Below are 20,826 nucleotides of genomic sequence, written 5' to 3'. Positions count from 1 at the left end.
AACAAACGATCCCATTTAATATATACAATCTAACCACAAGTTTTTCTAATCTGTATAATAATTTATATAATTTTAGTTTAGATTTTGCTCTTTTACTTGCACAGCGTGTGTCTCTATTTCCACTGTAAATGTGTTTCATTGTTTATTTCTTGAAACTTTGCATTTGGACAACATGTGTTACTATGTTAATATTAATAATGTTCAATAAAGCAGAAGAAATCTATCATTAGTGTTGAATTGATTTCTCCAACATTCTGTTTATTAAAGAGAGAAAAGTGGTGTTTTCAGCATCACTTTCAGGCGGGGAATCGGCTCATCATGGACCATACAGCACTGATGTTACTCTGGTCTACAAACACGTCTTCATCAACATCGGAAACGCTTACAACCCAGTTACAGGTAGGTTATGATTTATTTTAGATTAGGTCAGATTCAGCACTTCTGTACATTTATTAAAGGAAATTTGGCGTCATCTGTTTTTTTTTTTTAGATGGAACTGTGTTCTTAATCAGTTACGAATGAGTCAGAATTCTGTTACAAATAATCCTAAATATGAGACTAAATTCTTAACTTGAAGAATGTTTTATGAAATGCACCCCTGAACTGAGTAATCAAGTTCATTATATTCTATGTTTAACAGGCTGGTTGATGAGATCCCTGTTTTATCTCACTTTATCTATAATTCAGGTATTTTCACTGCCCCTGTCAGAGGAGTCTATGAATTCAAAATCTACGCTTTTGGACACGGTGGAAGAACTATATCAGTGTCCTTAAAGAAGAATGGACATCATGTAACAATAGCACATGCTTATCAACAACCAAATGAGGCAAATTCCTCTAATGGAGTCTCACTGTTACTGGAAGTAGGAGATGTTGTCTGTGTGAAGGTCAGAGCTAATTCGTGGGTATTTGACAATACAAATCATCACACCACCTTTAGTGGTCAGATGCTGTTTCCTGTTTGAGCAGTTTAACTTTAAATGTTCAGTGTAAAGAGACTTTGTGATTTTCAGTAACTAACTTCAGAATATACATTTTAAACTCAGAGAGGTGAAAGTTCATCACTGTATCCGTACTTTATTCTTTATTTTCTTTAAAATAAGTAATACTGTATATCTGCCTTCCATGTTGTTGTAATGACTAAAAGTGTGGAGGAAAATAAGTAACTAATAATGTGTGATCTTCACTATGTTACCATTTCACACTTAATGAACAACATAATCTCTCATGTAATTCATATTGTGATGAAATGAGAACTGATTTTATAAAAAAATAAATCTGAACTTGTGATCTGTAAAACCTGATGTTACAGTGGATTATTGTAACTGAGTACAGAAGACTCCCAGCTGATATCAGTTATTGCAGTTCTGTTATTATTGAGATATTCCTCTTTCAGATGATCATGTGATCAAAGCTGAGTTATGTTCAGTTCTTACAGTAAACAACTACGTCCTCAGTTAGTTAATCAATATGAGTGTTTTATAACAGAATCTTTGATCTTATTTATAGCATGTCTTTCCTGGACAGAGAATCAAAAGTGCTTCCTCTGATACTGAGATATATTCAGTGCTGAAGTATTGGTTAAATAATAATTCAGAATAACATTCTTCATACTAAAATAAAAAAAAATAATAAGTAGGTAAAGAATAATGCTTCTTTGTAATGTAATTCCTTGTAATTCCTACAAAGTAAAACATGAATGATAACTTGTTTTTATTATTTTTTAATGGATTTATTAAAAAAATAATGAAGTAGAGAACACGCAGTCAGAGGCCTCTGAAGAGTTCATTTACCAGCATATCTGTAATTCAAGTCAAGTCAAAGATGTTATATTGTCATTAATCTGAGTACAGGTACACAGTGTAACACAATTACGTTTTTCAGGAACCATGGTGCAACATGGGATAGCAATACAATAGACAAACATAAAGTGTAAAAAGTAACGATAGTGCAACACAAAACTATAACACTACAATAAATACAGCAGACGAGACAGTTTAACAGACAGGACAGTGCAGTACTGATACGGTATAATGAAATGTGCATAGTGAGAATAAGGTGCAGAAATATGTAACATACTGTAACATATAGAACATACATGATCACAGCGGTTACTGAGGAGAGTTTATAGTTCTATAGAATGAAGCAGCAAATATTGCTGATAGGGATAGGGGCATTTCGGTCTCTGTGTGCTCAGTGTGTGTGTGTGTGTGTGTGGGTCGTTCACAATGCTGGTTTCTTTGTGAATGCAGCGTGTGGTGTAGATATCGGTGATGGAGAGGAGAGAGACTCTGGTGATCTTCTTAGCTGTCCTCACTATCTGTTGTAGGGTCTTGTGATCCGAGATGTTTCAGTTCCCAAAACAGACGGTACTGCAGGTGCTTAAGATGCTTTCTACAGTCCCTCTGTAGAACATGGTGAGGATGGGAGGTCTCCAGTCTCCACAGGAAGTAGAGATGCTGCTGGGCTTTCTTTGTTATGGAGCTGGTGTTGAGGAACCAGGTGAGGTTCTCTGCAATGTGAACACAGAGGAACTTGGTGTTCTTTACAATTTCCACTGCAGAGCTGTTGATGTTCAGCAGGTGGTGGACACCTGGAGCTCTCCTGAAGTCAACAATCATCTCATTGTTCTCTGCACAGGTCTGTTATCCACTGCACCTCCTCTCTGTATGCTGACTTGTTGTTCTTGCTGATGAGCCTAACTACAGTTGTGTCATCAGCGAACTTGATGATGTGGTTTGAGCTGTACTTTGCAGTACAGTCATGAGGCAGCAGAGTGAACAGCAGTGGACTGAGCACACAGCCCTGAGGGTCACCGGTGCTCAGTATGGTGGTGCTGGAGGTGTTTTTTCTGATCCTGACTGATTGTGGTCTCTCAGTCAGAAAATCCAAAACCCATTTGCAGAATGAGGAGTTCAGGCCCAGCAAGCTCAGTTTTCCGATCAGATGCTGAGGGATGATGGTGTTGAATGTTGAACTGAAGTAGATGAACAGCTTTTAAACATAGCAGTCTTTATTGTCCAGGTGGGTGAGAGTCAGGTGGAGTGCAGTTGAGATGGTATCGTCTTTATTAGAGGAGTCCTGCTACTGATCATGCAATGTACACCTTGCTTTAGCATGAGTTTCATATGTGATTAGAACCTGGATCGAGTTAGACTGGATTCTGTTTACACTTTTTACTAAAATGTGTTTCCAGTGTGACCAGGTAAGATCAGATTTTACTCTCCTGCATAAAAAGCACATCAACACGTGCACAACTCCCATTTCACTTGCTGTAACTGACTGTAATCATGCTCTCTCACCTGCTACTACCAGTGTATTACTCTCTATCAAACAATACAGCCTAACTGTATCCCTACACGCAAATCCCATTCAGTGTACACTTGTGTTAAATGTGGTGGAGATGCGTCTCTGATCACCTCTGAATGAAGATCATAATGTGATCTGATCCATGGGCGCAGATGGCACAGGGGACGGGGGGGACATGTCCCCCCCAGATTTATAGTGACCTCATCCGAAATCTAGCATCTACAAGCATAAACGTTGGGGTTTTAATTTAATTAACTGTACGTTTGTGGAATTCTGTGTTCCACAATGCCCTCGTTTTTAAACTAGGAAGCGTTCAGTTCAGAGGTTACATTGTTCGGAGCTCCGTGTTCCAGTTCCAATGTAAATTTAACGCACCTTCTCAAGTCCGGGGTTCTAAGGAGCTGGTAACTGCCTGTAGACTACAGACACAGGCAGTTACCAGCTCCTAACGGTACGTGTCCACTGGCACTTTTTTTCAACGCAATCCGCTGCGCTGGATCTCCTTGCTCGTTTTTGAATTAAAATGAAGCAACAGAAGTAGACAGTCATAAGTTTAATATTTTTATTTTTTTACCAACCTCAGTGTAACCTATAGCTCTATAAATCCATATTCTGCCGCTTTTAGCTTCTCTTCTGTGGTTGAAAGGCGCCTGTTCTGTGTGTGTGTGTGTGTAAGAGGCTTCTGTGTGTATGAAGACGCAGCCTGCTCTTCCCTCATTGGCTGGACGCAGCCTGCTTTTCCCTGATTGGCCGGACTGGACACAATGCGGCGGCCGGATTTATTTGAATAAAGTTGAGCCGGAGGGCGGAGCTGCGTTAAACGCAACGCAACCTGGCATGCACCGAGGCATGCAGCGGCTCTCTCCATATATATATATATGCAGTTTCTGCATGATCATGTGAGAGGAGGAAAACTAATATAACATTTTCTACACATTTTAGACAAAATTCCTACATATTTTGTATGTTTATTTATTGCTTATTCGTGCAGATGAACACTTATTATGATTTAGAATGTACATATGTTTGTTGTAAACCTTGAACTGAAAATTAAAATATATATAATTTCACTGTGGAAAGGCTGTACTAAAGACTGACTAGTCTCTAGTGAATTGTATGATTTTTTTTACTGCTAGAGCAATACTTAATAATGACCTGCATATTCAATAAATTAATAAGTAATATAACATCTCTCAGTCTCAGTTAGTGCAGTTTCAGACCCTAAAAATAAGGACAAATAAATTCCCATAAAACACCTGGAAGTGACACTAATCAACATTAGCATTTTTCTGCTGACACCACAAGGCCACACTAAGATATCTACATTATTGTTTCAGAGATTTATTACTGTTTCAGAGATTTTACCATCAGCTGTTAAACATTTACATATTTCTGTACAAATTACAGACCAAAACATTCTGATAATGCAGTTAATAACTAACACATGTCCACTATATATATAGTATCTGAGTGTAGCAGTGAAACAGTAGAAGAAAGCGGGAGAGTTTTAAAGATGAGTGCAGTTTATCTGCTGCTGCTGCTGCTGCTGGTGCTGGGCTGCAGTTTGTTGGAGGGACAGTCAGTCAGGGTGAATAGCATCACTCTGAGGGGTTCTGAAGACAGAGGAGACAGAGAGAACGAGATTCAGGCTGCTGAGAATCCCACAACTGAAGCTACAACCACAACCTCCACCCAACAAAGCTGCCAGCAGGACATCCACTCTGTACTGAGAGAGATGAGCGCTGTGCTGGCAGAGCTGAAAGTTGAACAGAGACACACGACGACTGCAGTGAACAACTTAGAGAGCAGACTGAGAGCCAGTGAGAGTCAAGTGGAGGAGCTGAAGAAGAAGAGTGAAGGTAAATCATGGAGCATGCTGTGTGTGTCTAAATCAGAGAAGAAGGGAATATAGTGAGATTCTCTTTTCTTAAATTCTCTTCATTCTGTTCAGCTTAATCTTAAACAGTGAGTCAGAGTGCAGTGGAGGAAATATCGGTTCTGAATTTGAGGAACTTAAAAAAACATCTGTAACAGATTTAATTCTCAGAATAAATCTCAGCAGTAACTGTGTTCATTAATAAAAATAACATGTATACTGTTCTCTTTATTACTTAGAGAAGCTGAACGACTTGAAAACATCACTCAACAATGAAGTGGAGATCTTAAAAAAGGAGAATCAAGGTAAGAAATTCACAATTTTATACAGAATGTTTATTTCTGTACACAGATACAGAGTACAGAAGACTTCCAGCTGATATCAGTTATTGCAGTTCTGTTATTATTGAGATATTCCTCTTTCAGATGATCATGTGATCAAAGCTGAGTTATGTTCAGTTCTTACAGTAAACAACTACGTCCTCAGTTAGTTAATCAATATGAGTGTTTTATAACAGAATCTTTGATCTTATTTATAGCATGTCTTTCCTGGACAGAGAATCCAAAGTGCTTGCTCTGATACTGAGATATATTCAGTACTGAAGTATCAGTTAAACACATTCATTCAGATCAGATCCTTCATACTCCAATTAAAAAATAATAGTACTTTGTAATGTACAGTGTCCCCCACCTTAAAAAGAGGTCAAAATAGATTCGCAAACAAAATAGAGGAAAGCAAAAGATGGAAGAAATTGTAAAAATAAAAAAGGATGCAAAGCACAAAATGCAAAGAAAAAGTGGTGTTGCAAAAGATTCTTCATAAAAAAATATTGCAAGTGAAAAAAGGTAACTTATGTTCTCTTCTTTGTTTGCAATATCAGATTATTTTTGCATTTTTTCGAAATTTTCCTCTATATTTTCTCGTCAGCAATAAAGACCCCACATTGATCCACAGAAAAGTGCTATTGGAGAATCTCTACGAGAATAATATAGTATATGCATGTTGTATAGGCATATACTAGTTAGAGGATGGTCATGTGAGGTAGTGTTTTACGTCTCATACAGCCCAGAGTAGGCGGGGCTTAGAGTGAAGCTGGGAGAAGGAGGCTAACAGCAGCGGGCTACACAGCGGCCTCACGTGTATCTGTGCTTGTAAAAATAAAGTACTAAAAACGCACAAGCTAATGCCTACAAGAAGTCTCTCTGTGCACACCACCAACAAAGCAACATATGATATGGTGTCAGAAGTTTTGACTAGCAGCTAAGCCGAACTACAGAGGAGGTACATTGCGCCAGAAACCGTCTCAGCTCGGGGGCTCTGCAGCAGGTCAGTGGAAAAGACTAGCAAGTGAATTTCGGCGTCGGTGTCCTTAAGAGTTGATATGGAGCAGTTTAGACCTCCACCACCGCTAGCTTTGACGGGGAATGTCAGCGAAAATTGGCGTAGATGGGAGCAGAGGTATCAATTATACATGACTGCAGCAGAACTTAAAAAGAAGGACAGAGAAGTTCAAGTTGCCATTTTACTGCACTCGCACTCACTTGCACTAGGTGAGGATGCACTTCAAGTGTACAATACGCTCGACATTGAGCACGAAGACCCAGATAACCCCACTGTAGATGAAATTCTCACTGCATTCAAAAGATATTGCAGTCCACAAAAAAATGTAGTTTTTGAGAGACATCAGTTCTGGTCCTATGCAATGCCGGAGAACATGCACATTGATAAGTTTGTGACTGAACTGAAACAAAAGTGCAAGGACTGTGAGTTTGGCACTGCTGAAAGTGAGATGATTCGAGGCAAAATTGTCTTCAGCATTACTGATAAGCACGTTAAAGAAAAGCTGCTACGAGAACCCAAGTTAACGCTGTCTAAAGCCATTGACATTTGCAGAGAGGCAGAGATTGCACGAGAGCAAATTACTGTAATGGTTGCTCCAAGGAAAGAAAATGAAGTTCATCTGCTAACAGAAACAGCTAAAATAAGGCGGTCAAACAAGTCACAGTTTACTAAACCAGTGTTTTCTCAACAAAAGAAAGGAAGAGTGGATGCAAAGGTGTGTCGCAGGTGTGGAAAAACACATGACCCAAAAGCATATCCTGCCTATGGAGTGAAATGCAGAGCATGCGGGAAAAATAAGCATTTTGCTAAATTATGCATGACGAAGACAGTACAGACAGTACAGGTCATGGATTCACTGTTTGTGGGCAGTTTAGAATCCACTGTGGTGCATGCGCTCAGTACACAGCAAGACGAAGCATGGCATACAACAATGTACATAAGAGGATTGCCTATTAAGTTCAAGCTGGACAGTGGTGCAGACACAAATGTCATACCTTTACAAGAGGTGAAAAGGCTGCCAGGTCACATACATGTCACACCGACTACCACAAAGCTGGTTGCTTATGGAGGGACACAGATCACTCCAGCAGGGTGTACCTACTTAAAATGTATGACTGAACGTATGGAGGCAAGCCTGCAGTTCTTCATCACTAGGGAGACAGCATCGCCAATATTAGGGAGAGCAGCATGTCAGGAGCTAAACCTCATAAGGCGAGTTGAGGAAGTAAAAGTGAACTCACCAGCAACAAAAGAAGAGCTTGTGAAGCAGTATCCTGAGGTGTTGCACGGACTTGGTTGCACGGACTTCCCTGGTGAGCATTACGTTCACATCGACCCTGATGCAGTTCCAGTTATACATGGCTGTAGGAAAATTCCGTTTGCAATCATGGAAAGATTGAAAGACACACTAACCAAACTGGAGGGAGCAGATGTTATTACTCCAGTCACAGAACCAACTAGCTGGGTTAACAGTCTAGTAATAACTGAAAAGAAGAATGGTTCTCTCAGATTGTGTCTTGATCCTCGTGAATTGAACAGAGCAGTCAAAAGGCAACACTTCTCCATACCCACAGCAGAAGATGTTCAAAGTAAGCTTGCTGGTAAGAAACTGTTCTCCATTTTTAAGAAAAGGATGGGTATTGGCAGATCAAGCTAGACAGGCAATCATCTCTGTTGTGCACCTTCAACACCGCATGGGGGCGATATAGGTTCAAGCGTCTTCCGTTTGGTTTAAAATCAGCAAGTGAAGTCTTTCAGCAAAAGAACAGTGAGACTTTCGGAGACATTCCAGGTGTACATGTCATAGCAGATGACATGATCATTGCTGCATCTGATGAGAGAGAACATGCTGAGATGCACAAAGTAATGCAGAGAGCAAAAGAGATGAATGTAAAATTCAGTGCAGACAAAGTGCAGTACAAGGTCATGGTTGTGAAATACATGGGTTACGTGATTACTCCTGAGGGCGTCCAGCCTGCCAAAGAGAAAGTCAAGGCAATCATGAATATGCCAGCTCCTACTGATCCCAAAGGTTTGCAGCGGCTCCTAGGTATGACTAAATACCTGGCACAATATGTACCAAATGAAGCAGCCATCACAGCACCTTTGCGGCAGCTTCTGCGAAAAGATATGGAGTGGATTTGGACTCAGGAACATGATACTGCACTGGACAATCTAAAAAATGCTCTAGCTGAGGCTCCAACTCTGAGATTCTTTGACCCTCACAAACAGATTGTCCTACAAGCAGATGCGTCTAAGGATGGTCTCGGTGCATGTTTGCTTCAGGAAGGATGGCCAGTGGCATATGCCTCGCGGGCTCTAACTGAGTCTGAACGCAAGTATGCACAAATCGAGAAAGAACTGCTCTCAGTTGTGTTTGCTGCAAAGAAGTTCCATCAGTATGTTTTTGGTGTCCCAGTGATGGTACAGTCAGATCATAAACCATTAGAAACCATCTTTACAAAGCCCCTAGGAAAAGCACCAGCGAGACTACAAAGAATGATGCTGCAATTACAGCGCTATGATCTTTGCATCAAGTACACCCCTGGCAAAGAAATGCTTATAGCCGATACCCTGTCTCGAGCATTTGACAACACTGAAGGAGTGGACGAACAAGTGTGTGCAGAGGACAAAGTAGTCTATGCAATGGAGGCTACTGAGGCATTAGGTGAACAGATGCGTGAACAGCTGGAGAAAGCTACATTAGCAGATGAAGTCTCCAGAAAGATGATGGCAGCACATCGCAGAGGATGGCCAACACACAAAAAGCAACTGGATCCAGCAATTCAGGTGTATTGGCCAATCAGGAACTCCATAAAAGTCTGTGGTAATGTAATCATGACAGGAGATCGCATTATTGTTCCGAAAGCAATGAGACCAAAGGTTCTGGAACAACTTCATGTAGCACATCAAGGCATGCAGCGCACCAAAGATCAGGCTCGCAAATGCTTGTATTGGCCTGGAATGACCACTGACATACAACATATGGTGGAACAATGTGCGGCTTGTCAGCAGCATCTTCCAAAGAATTCAAAAGAGCCATTGAAGTCACATGAGCTGCCTGAGCTACCATGGCATAAGTTGGGTATAGACATATTTGAGCTGCAAGGCAGGTCCTATCTTCTGACAGTGGATTATTTGTCCAAGTATCCAGAGGTGCAACAATTGGTTGACAAAACAGCTCACTCAGTAATTGCAAAACTGAAAGGTGTATTTGCTAGACATGGCATTCCCACAGAGGTGGTGAGTGATCATGTTCCATTTGCTAGTGCTGAAATGCGCCAGTTTGCTAAAGAGTGGGGTATCACATGGACTTTCTCCAGCCCTTGTTATCCACAGTCAAATGGAATGGCAGAAAGGATGATACAAACTGTAAAGTCCATGATGAAAAAGGCAGAACAGACCAGAACAGACCCTCATCTGGCTCTTCTGGCTCTCAGAAACACTCCCGTAACTGGTCTAGGTCTCTCACAAGCTGAGATATTGATGGGAAGACTACTCCGAAGCACCATACCAATGTCTTGTGCTGTTCTAAAACCCAAGCACCCTGAGGTGGTTAAAGAGAGACTAGTAAGCTTACAACAGAGGCAAGCCACATTCTACAATCAACACACAAAGCCTCTCAGAGTGTTTGAACCTGGTACCAGTGTCAGCATGGAAACTGCTAAAGGATAAAAGGAAACCAGCCCCGATTGAGCGCAAGCGACAGGAACCAAGGTCATATGATGTAATCACGGCTACTGGTCAGAGGTACAGACGGAACCTTAGACATCTGAGACCTCTGAGAAACGCCACAGTCACTGTCAGTGAGGAAGGTGACGACTGTGATGATGATGTGCAGTCTGGTCAGACTCAGTCAACTGAAGAACACATACAACACTCTGACTTACAGATGGACACTCAAAGTGGTGTTTGTGAGCAGCACACGAAAAGTGGCAGGTTGGTGAAACAGCCTGCAAGATTCAAGGACTTTGAAATGGGCTGACGGTAAAGGTCAGGCTCCAGCGGTGGGTCATGTACTGGTGACCTCTGACCTCTGACAGACACACTTGTTAAAAAAAAAAAAAAAAAAAAAGAACACACACAAAAGGAAGGTTCTGTACATTGTTCATTTACTGTGTGTAATATGTTTTGATTTGTAATACTGTGAACATTGATTAGTAGATTGTTATGTTAACATCTAAAAGTTCCTAACAAACGGGGATGTAGTATATGCATGTTGTATAGGCGTATACCAGTTAGAGGATGGTCATGTGAGGTAGTGTTTTTACGTCTCATACAGCCCAGAGTAGGCAGGGCTTAGAGTGAAGCTGGGAGAAGGAGGCTAACAGCAGCGGGCTACACAGCGGCCTCACGTGTATCTGTGCTTGTAAAAATCAAGTACTAAAAACACACAAGCTAATGCCTACAAGAAGTCTCTCTGTGCACACCACCAACAAAGCAACATATGATAAATAAAATAGCCACTTAAGAATTTCTTCCAGGTTTTTGACCACTAGTGGGCACTCCAGAGTGAGTTCAAAATTTATGAATTTATTTGGAACAACTGGGCAAAATCATAGTTTATCCTATTTTTTATTATAATTTTCCAACTAATAAAATGTACAAATTATCTCATTACAACAATATTAAATATTTCAGTACATCAATAATAAAAGCCTTAACTAAAACTCCAGTTAAAAGTCTTTAAACATGCTCACAAACCAGTCAACACACAGTAGCAGTAATGCTAGCGTCTTTACTGCCTAAAACCCTTTGACTTTCCAATTTTCAAGTAAAATTTCTCTGTGTCTGCGATCGCGACCTCCTTCCTCTCTAAAACACACCTGGCAGGTGAGAAGATGGACTTGTGGTTGCCAAAAAATCTGAAAAGGATTGTTAATGAAGAGCAAACCATTTACCTTATGAAATTAGAAACGAGTAAAATAAGTACACATCTAGGAAAACAGCTCACTAACATTTGTTCTGTCCAATATCGAATGTGCGAACCGTGTCCTTAACCCAAAAGTCCCAAAATGCGGCTAGAAAAAGGTAGAGGTGGAGAGTCACATCAATCAAGGTAAATCATGGAGCATGCTGTTCACACCTGCCTCGTTTGGTCCGGACTTTCGGACTTTTCAGTTTGGTCCGAACCAAAGTAGCAGGTGTGAAAGGGGCCCCGAACCACGGTCCGGACCAAAGGACCAGATTTTGGTCCGACCAAGAGAGGTGGTCTCGGTCCAGATCTTCTGAACCATGATCCGGTTCGCCTGCAGTGTGAAAGCGCTTTTCTGGACGGTTCGAACTTTCGGACCAAATACAGGAAGCTGAGCAGGTGTTCCTCAACAATAGCAGCAGAAGAAAAATAACCAACTACTACTGACTGCAGCCTGCGGGAAGGGGGAGTTAGACGTCCAGCGCGTCCAGTCCCACCCACTTTGTCCACACCACGCCTTGTCAGTCTCACAAGCTTGTAGTGTATACACAGTATTTAAACCGGACGAAGCGGCACATTATATTTAAAGTCTACTAACTGCCCTGTACATTGTTTACTTCCGTTCAGAGGCGGAGCTAAGACATAATGCTGACAAAGTGGGCGGGACTGGACAGCCTGACACTAACAAAGTGGGCGGAGCTGGACACACTGGACGTCCAACTCCGCCTTCCTGCAGGCTGCAGTCAGTCTCAAAATAACCGGAAAAGCAGGAAAAATGAGCCGTGGATACAGCTGCTTCAGGACGAGCATGTTCGATTAGCGAATTTGAACAAACCTAGAGGACTGTGCCTGAAGTTGCTGCTGCTGGTATAAAAACCACAATAGCAGCACTACTATGGAGACGAAATGAGCCTGTTCCTTCATTTTATCCTTATCCTGGAAAGGCTTCCAGCCGAATGAACCACCCGCTGAATTGTCAACACGCCAAAAATAAGCGGACCAAATACGTATATACAGTGTAGCAAACACACAAACCTTGTTTCGGACCACGGTCCGGACTTTCAGGTGTGATAGCACCCTAAATCAGAGAAGAAGGGAATATTGTGAGATTCTCTTTTTTAAATTCTCTTCATTCTGTTCAGCTTAATCTTAAACAGTGAGTCAGAGTGCAGTGGAGGAAATATCGGTTCTGAATTTGAGGAACTTAAAAAAACATCTGTAACAGATTTAATTCTCAGAATAAAGCTCAGCAGTAACTGTGTTCATTAATAAATATAACATGTATACTGTTCCCTTTATTACTTAGAGAAGCTGAACGACTTGAAAACATCACTCAACAATGAAGTGGAGATCTTAAAAAAGGAGAATCAAGGTAAGAAATTCACAATTTTATACAGAATGTTTATTTCTATACACAGATATGACAGATATGGTTTAATGGTCATTACATTTAGTTTAGATATTTATTAATGTAGATCTAAGACAACAACAAACAAATGAATAACAAAAAATACTGTAGCATTTTTGTAGCAATTATGCTCCCAACATCACAATATCAACATCTGATCATTGGCAGATTTAGTAAATCTCCTGAACGAGTAAAACCAGTACACTGTGCTGAACCTCAGCCCCTGTTTCTAATCCTGAACCAGTAAAACCAGTACACTGTGCTGAACCTCAGCCCCTGTTTCTAATCCTGTGTTGAATCTAAGTGCTGGATTTTGTGAGGAGAATGTTTAATTTAATGAATTGATCACATACTGTCACACCTATAAAGATTATAAAGTTCTGGACTGGATACTGGATTCAGGATTTGTGTAACTAAGGTTAATATAAATAGAGTAACTACAATTTACTTAGTGAGTTATTTAGTGAGTTATTTAGAGTTGAATTATTAGATTTAATTAAACTTAAATGGTTTAAGGTGATCAGTGTGTTTCTCAGACTGAGTTAACAGGTTGTACAGTGGGTTATGTAATGGAATTAGTTTAAAGTTATGATCTCTTTGTTGTTTTGATCTTCAGCTCAGGCAGTGAATCACAGCACACTGGAGGTGAGATTTGAGACTGAAGTGGATGAACTGAAGACTAAAAGTGATGGTAATAATTTATTATTTATTTTGTTAGGAATAAATATGAGAAATGGGCAGCAGAGTGCACTGCAGGTAGTGTGTAGAGCACAGCTCCAGACTCTGTTCTGGTTCATGTATCCGATGTGGAGCATCAAGATTCTTATCAGCCTGAACGGAACCAGTTCTTTGGGTGGAAAATGGCAATCAGAGAATCTCTACGAGAATAAAATACTCACTTAAGAATCTCTTCCAGGTTTTTGGTCACTAGAGGGTTCTTCAGAGTGAGTCCAAAATGAATGAATTCATATGGAGCAACTGGGCAAAATCATAGTTTATACATTTATTATAATTTGCTGACTGATAAAAGTTATTCTCAACACAACATGATAAATGTTTCAGTACATTAAACATATGCTTTAAACTGCAGTTAAAAGTGTTTTAAACACCAACCAGTCAGCACACAGTAGCAGTAATGCTAGCGTCTTTACTGCCCAAAACCCTTTTCCTGTAAAAATATACATATATTGGAAAGACATCATTCTGCTTTCCAAAATCCAAGTTAAATCTTGGACAAGTGCACCATTCCACCAAATGTGTGTGATTTGTTTGATGTAACTCTTCCAAATTAAACGTAATTTTTTTAAATCTTTTGAACTGTGAATTCAATAACACATATATTTAACTGTTCAAAACATGTACTGGTCAATCTCAGGCAGCTTTACTTAATATTTTATAAAGTTTCTTCCAAGATGTTTATATTTTTCTCATTCCTGTTTCCAAATCTCATGTGACATTTAAGAAACATGTTTAAAAGCAAATTCACTACTTGCTTTTATTTTCTTTCAAGTCTTATTTTAAATAAATGGTTGACTGCTTCTTCAAATAATTCATATTTATGACAATAAAGAAATTACTCTATATATATCTACATTGTATCTATCTAAAATATGCAAAGCTATTTTTATCTTTTCAAGAAGAGCCAAACCTGTAAATTATCAAATTTTCTTATCATGCAATTTATTAAACAAATAAATAAAAGGACTGAAACTCACTCCTGTTACTGGCACTCACTCCTGTTAATGGAACTTACTCCTGTTACTGGCACTCACTCCTGTAATAGAACTGAAAGTAGCTCAGTCCTGTTACTGGAACTCACTCCTGTTACTGGCACTTAGTCCTGTCATTGGCTCTCACTCCTGTTACTGGAATTCACTCCTGTAACTGGCAGTCATTCCTGTTACTTTTTATGTTTTGAGTTTTTAGCATAGAATTAGCAAAAACATGAAAAATAGCTAAATGGCGGCTATGCCAATAGCATGAGGAGCACATTCTAGTGATTTTCCCAAAATTAAAAATAAGCAAATCAGATCTCAGAATTACTTTAGGTAACAGGAATGAGTGTTGAGATTGACCTCCTCCTCAGTCATAGTTACAATAAGATCCCATGATCTTTAGAAGAACCAGCTGATGTCACTTCCTGTTGTAGATGTGACTTGTAGAATGTTCCAGATGTTTCAGATGGGGTAATGTTTTACGGTAACAGGAATGAGTGAAACCCAGAGACACAACTAAAATGTGTATTTTAACTTAAATATAATGGATTTATTATGAAATAAATATTTTTAAAGCATAGATGGGATTTGGAGTCACACAACAATGCAAAAAAAATACATCTCTAAAGGATTTTAATAATTATATTTTTGGTATGGTCTATAGTTAGAGAGTGGGGACGGGTAACAAATGCTATTTTTTCAATGTTCTAGCTTTTATTTAAGTGTTTTATTATATATTTTACTTTTGCAATTAGGTCAATGTACAAGACACTATACTTACTAATAAACTGTATTTTAAATTTATTTTGTGTGCAGAATAAGTCTACTATTTTAAATTTGTGCTTTTAGGCGTTTAGCTCCGTTTACTCCAATTCATTGTGACTCACTCTCGTCTCCCTTTAGCAGTTTACAGTCATTTTCTGATATAATGGAGAATATAGGAGGTGGGTAGGCTGGTCATAAACTGACTCTGGTTTAATTCTTGTTCTGGTCACTGTCACTGAGGAGTTAGGTGTGTTCTCTGTCTCTGGGGTCGTGACCTCCTTCCTCTCTAAAACACACCTGGCAGGTGAACAGGCTAGACTAAATTACTAGCAGGAGTGTGTGTGCTGGTACCTGATAGACTGGTGAACTGTGCAGGGGGGATTCCTGCCTTGTGTTCAATGATTCCAGCTGGAATCTGTATTTACTGTGATCCTGATCAGGAAGAAGCAGATGAGAAGATGAACTGATGGAGGGATTCTTACACTCACATGCCTAAAGTCACGGGATAGCAATATGTAAATTGAAGTGACCTCAGGGGACAGGTTGGGAACGCCCACACCAGTATAAACTGTGAGGTGTTATCTTGTGAGTGAGGTTAAACACTAACCAGTATGCTCATGGTTAAGACATGAATTACCAGAGTTAGAGTGAGACCTGATAGTGGTTTTCAGATGGATTAGAACGTTCCATTTCTTAAGTTGTGCAGAGATTTAACATTCCTCCATCCACAGTCTCACGTGTGTACCGTAAATACATCATAAAAGCATTACCACCCACTACACTGTCCGCTGTGGGTGTATCAGTGCCATCTGGATAAACTTACAGAAATCTGATCTACATTCAAGCAGCAGACATTTAATTCCCCACAGTTTATTTTAAATACAGGTTTAAATTGTTCTGCAAATTCCCACTGTAAAGTTAATTAAACATGAGGACTTTGGTGAAAATGACTGTAAGTGAAATGCTGTGTACTTTGTTATTCAGAGTCACTGAAAGACTTGAAAAACTCCCTGAAGATCACAGAGAACAATGTGGAGATCCTGAAAAAGGAGAACCAAGGTACTAAATTCAGTTTTTCTAAGAAAACCTCTAAGAACTTTATCAAGAGGGAGGACTTTCTATAAACAGACAGATTAAAGAAATTGTTGCATTGCTGAACTTAAATGTTTTATATTTTCTTCTTGAGGTTTTAGAGTGAATTAGTATTATATAACAAACGATCCCATTTAATATATACAATCTAACCACAAGTTTTTCTAATCTGTATAATAATTTATAAAATTTTAGTTTTTGCTCTTTTACTTGCACAGCGTGTGTCTCTATTTCCACTGTAAATGTGATTCATTGTTTATTTCTTGAAACTTTGCATTTGGACAACATGTGTTACTATGTTAATATTAATAATGTTCAATAAAGCAGAAGAAATCTATCATCAGTGTTGAATTGATTTCTCCAACATTCTGTTTATTAAAGAGAGAAAAGTGGTGTTTTCAGCATCACTTTCAGGCGGGGAAGAGGCTCATCATGGACCACACAGCATTGATGTTACTCTGGTCTACAAACACGTCTTCATCAACATCGGAAACGCTTACAACCCAGTTACAGGTAGGTTATGATTTATTTTAGATTAGGTCAGATTCAGCATGTCTGTACATTTATTAAAGGAAATTTGGCGTCATCTGTCGTTTTTTAGATGGAACTGTGTTCTTAATCAGTTATGAATGAGTCAGAATTCTGTTAGGTTACAAATAATCCTAAATATGAGACTAAATTCTTAACTTTAAGAATGTTTTATGAAATGCACCCCTGAACTGAGTAATCAAGTTCATTATATTCTATGTTTAACAGGCTGGTTGATGAGATCCCTGTTTTTCTCATTTTCTCTATAATTCAGGTATTTTCACTGCCCCTGTCAGAGGAGTCTATGAATTCAAAATCTACGTTTTTGGATACAGTGGAATAGGTGTAGCAGCGTCCTTACAGAAGAATGGACATCATGTAACAAGAGCATATGCTTATCAAGACCAACATGTTGTAAATTCCTCTAATGGAGTCTCACTGTTACTGGAAGTAGGAGATGTTGTCTGTGTGAAGGTCAGAGCTAATGCATGGGTATTTGACAATACATTTCATCACACCACCTTTAGTGGTCAAATGCTGTTTCCTGTTTGAGCAGTTTAACTTTAAATGTTCAGTGTAAAGAGACTTTGTGATTTTCAGTAACTAACTTCAGAATATACATTTTAAACTCAGAGAGGTGAAAGGTCATCACTGTATCCGTACTTTATTCTTTATTTTCTTTAAAATAAGTAATACTGTATATCTGACTTCCATGTTGTTGTAATGACTAAAAGTGTGGAGGAAAATAAGTAACTAATATTGTGTGATCTTCACTATATTACCATTTCACACTTAATGAACAACATAATCTCTCATGTAATTCATATTGTGATGAAATGAGAACTGATTTTATAAAAGAATAAATCTGAACTTGTGATCTGTAAAACCTGATGTTACAGTGGATTATTGTAACTGAGTACAGAAGACTCCCAGCTGATATCAGTTATTGCAGTTCTGTTATTATTGAGATATTCCTCTTTCAGATGATCATGTGATCAAAGCTGAGTTATGTTCAGTTCTTACAGTAAACAACTACGTCCTCAGTTAGTTAATCAATATGAGTGTTTTATTACAGAATCTTTGATCTTATTTATAGCATCTCTTTCCTGGACAGAGAATCCAAAGTGCTTCCTCTGATACTGAGATATATTCAGTACTGAAGTATCAGTTAAACACATTTATTCAGATCAGCATCCTTCATACTGCAATTAAAAAATAATTAATTGAAAAATAATGGTCTTTTGTAGTGTACAGTTAATTCCTAAAAACTAAAACATTGAGAAATGTCATTAATTATTAATGAAATTATTAAACACATCATGAACTAGAGAACACTCGGTCAGAGGCCTCTGAAGAGTCTATCTAGCAGCATATCTGTAATTAGAGAAGTCCTGCTACTGATCATGCAATGTACACCTTGCATTAGCATGAGTTTCATATGTGATTAGTACCTGGATCGACTTAGACTGGATTCTGTTTACACTTTTTACTAAAATGTGTTTCCAGTGTGACCAGGTAAGATCAGATTTTACTCTCCTGCATAAAAAGCACATCAACACGTGCACAACTCCCATTTCACTTGCTGTAACTGACTGTAATCATGCTCTCTCACCTGCTACTACCAGTGTATTACTCTCTATCAAACAACACAGCCTAACTGTATCCCTACACGCAAATCCCATTCAGTGTACACTTGTGTTAAATGTGGTGGAGATGCGTCTCTGATCATCTCTGAATGAAGATCATAATGTGATCTGATCATAATCTGCAGTATCTGCATGATCATGTGAGAGGAGTTAAATATAATATTCATATTGAGCTAAAAGTTAGAGAGGGTGATAAATATATTTAACAATTACAGATTTACAATTCATATCTACTGCAAAATGTTAATCCTCAGTTAAATGACACATGAACATTTTCTGCACATTATAGTCACAATTCTTATTAATCACTGTGGGTAGTTTCATTAGGGTGAATAGTCCACTCTAAACACATGACTAACACGTGCACAACATTTTGTACTGCTAGAGGAATATTTAATAATGGCCTGTATATTTTATAAATTAGTTTATAAATTAGTTTATAAAAATATAGTTTATAAATTAGAAAACAGGTAGTTTTCTGCTGACACCACAAGGCCACACTAAGCTATCTACATTATTATTTCAGAGATTTATTACTGTTGTAGATTTTACCATCAGCTGTTAAACATTTACATGTTTCTGTACAAATTACAGACCAAAACATTCTGATAATGCAGTTAATAACTAACACATGTCCACTATATATATAGTATCTGAGTGTAGCAGTGAAACAGTAGAAGAAAGCGGGAGAGTTTTAAAGATGAGTGCAGTTTATCTGCTGCTGCTGCTGGTGCTGGGCTGCAGTTTGTTGGAGGGACAGTCAGTCAGGGTGAATAGCATCACTCTGAGGGGTTCTGAAGACAGAGGAGACAGAGAGAACGAGATTCAGGCTGCTGAGAATCCCACAACTGAAGCTACAACCACAACCTCCACCCAACAAAGCTGCCAGCAGGACATCCACTCTGTACTGAGAGAGATGAGCGCTGTGCTGGCAGAGCTGAAAGTTGAACAGAGACACACGATGACTGCAGTGAACAACTTAGAGAGCAGACTGAGAGCCAGTGAGAGTCAAGTGGAGGAGCTGAAGAGGAAGAGTGAAGGTAAATCATGGAGCATGCTGTGTGTGTCTAAATCAGAGAAGAAGGGAATATAGTGAGATTCTCTTTTCTTAAATTCTCTTCATTCTGTTCAGCTTAATCTTAAACAGTGAGTCAGAGTGCAGTGGAGGAAATATCAGTTCTGAATTTGAGGAACTTAAAAAAACATCTGTAACAGATTTAATTCTCAGAATAAAGTTCAGCAGTAACTGTGTTCATTAATAAATATAACATGTATACTGTTCCCTTTATTACTTAGAGAAGCTGAACGACTTGAAAACATCACTCAACAATGAAGTGGAGATCTTAAAAAAGGAGAATCAAGGTAAGAAATTCACAATATTGTACAGAATGTTTATTTTTATACACGGATAAGCCAAATATGTTTTAGTACATTTAGTTGAGATATTTATTAATATAGAACTAAGTCAACAACAAATAAATAAATAACATAAATTGTACCTATTGGTTGAGCAGTTCAACCTTTCAGAGTAAAAGTCATTAATTTCTCATTGGTTCCTGTCACCACCTTGTCTTAATGTTTCTATTTGTACAGCAATTCAGATTTATGCTACTAACATCATCAAGTGCCAGATTTGTGCACTGTTGTGCATTCTTTTTACTTAATTTAGGGTGTTATTTAGGATTGGCCTTGTGCTCAATTTAACAACTACTAATAAAAAAAACTATATTATATAATTAAATAATTAGGTGTATGTAAAATAAATTATTAGCATCAACTTATGAGCTATAAATAGCTGTTGTTCAGCCTGGTTAGCATCTGTCAGGACAGCCGGTTGAACTGGCCGGCCTGCAGCATTACATATATAGCAGCAGTAGCTCCAGCTGATAACATGGATCCTCCATAACCCGCCTTTCCATCTTGGCCACGCCCCTCTCTTCTCTTCACGCCCCCACTTTAAAAAAATGTAAAAAGAAAAAAGAATGCAACGCATAAAATGTAACTCATGTTCTCTTCTTTGTTTGTAATATCAAATTATTTTTGCATTTTTTGGTGATTTTCCTCTATATTTTCTCGTCATCAATAAAGACCCAAATTTGATCCACAGAAAAGTGCTATTGGAGAATCTCTACGAGAATAAAATACCCATTTAGGATCTCTTCCAGGTTTTTGACCACTAGTGGGCACTCTAGAGTGAGTTCAAAATTAATGAATTTATTTGGAACAACTGG

General features: G+C 38.7%; 1 protein-coding gene across 1 annotated transcript in view; it reads left to right on the top strand.

Annotated features, from left to right (window-relative positions):
* The window catches only part of LOC125780970 (uncharacterized), a 90,479-nt gene that overhangs the window by 24,516 nt on the left and 45,137 nt on the right, over nt 1–20,826 (top strand). Inside the window, exons 5-6 of the mRNA XM_049463472.1 lie at nt 16,314–16,388; nt 16,803–16,934. Of these exons, the coding sequence (XP_049319429.1) occupies nt 16,314–16,388; nt 16,803–16,934 (207 nt within the window). The remainder of the gene's footprint in view (nt 1–16,313; nt 16,389–16,802; nt 16,935–20,826) is intronic.

This window comes from Astyanax mexicanus, chromosome 1 (genome assembly GCF_023375975.1).
Source record: "Astyanax mexicanus isolate ESR-SI-001 chromosome 1, AstMex3_surface, whole genome shotgun sequence".
Lineage (NCBI taxonomy): Eukaryota > Metazoa > Chordata > Actinopteri > Characiformes > Acestrorhamphidae > Astyanax > Astyanax mexicanus.
This window is presented reverse-complemented; position numbering and strand designations above follow the sequence as displayed.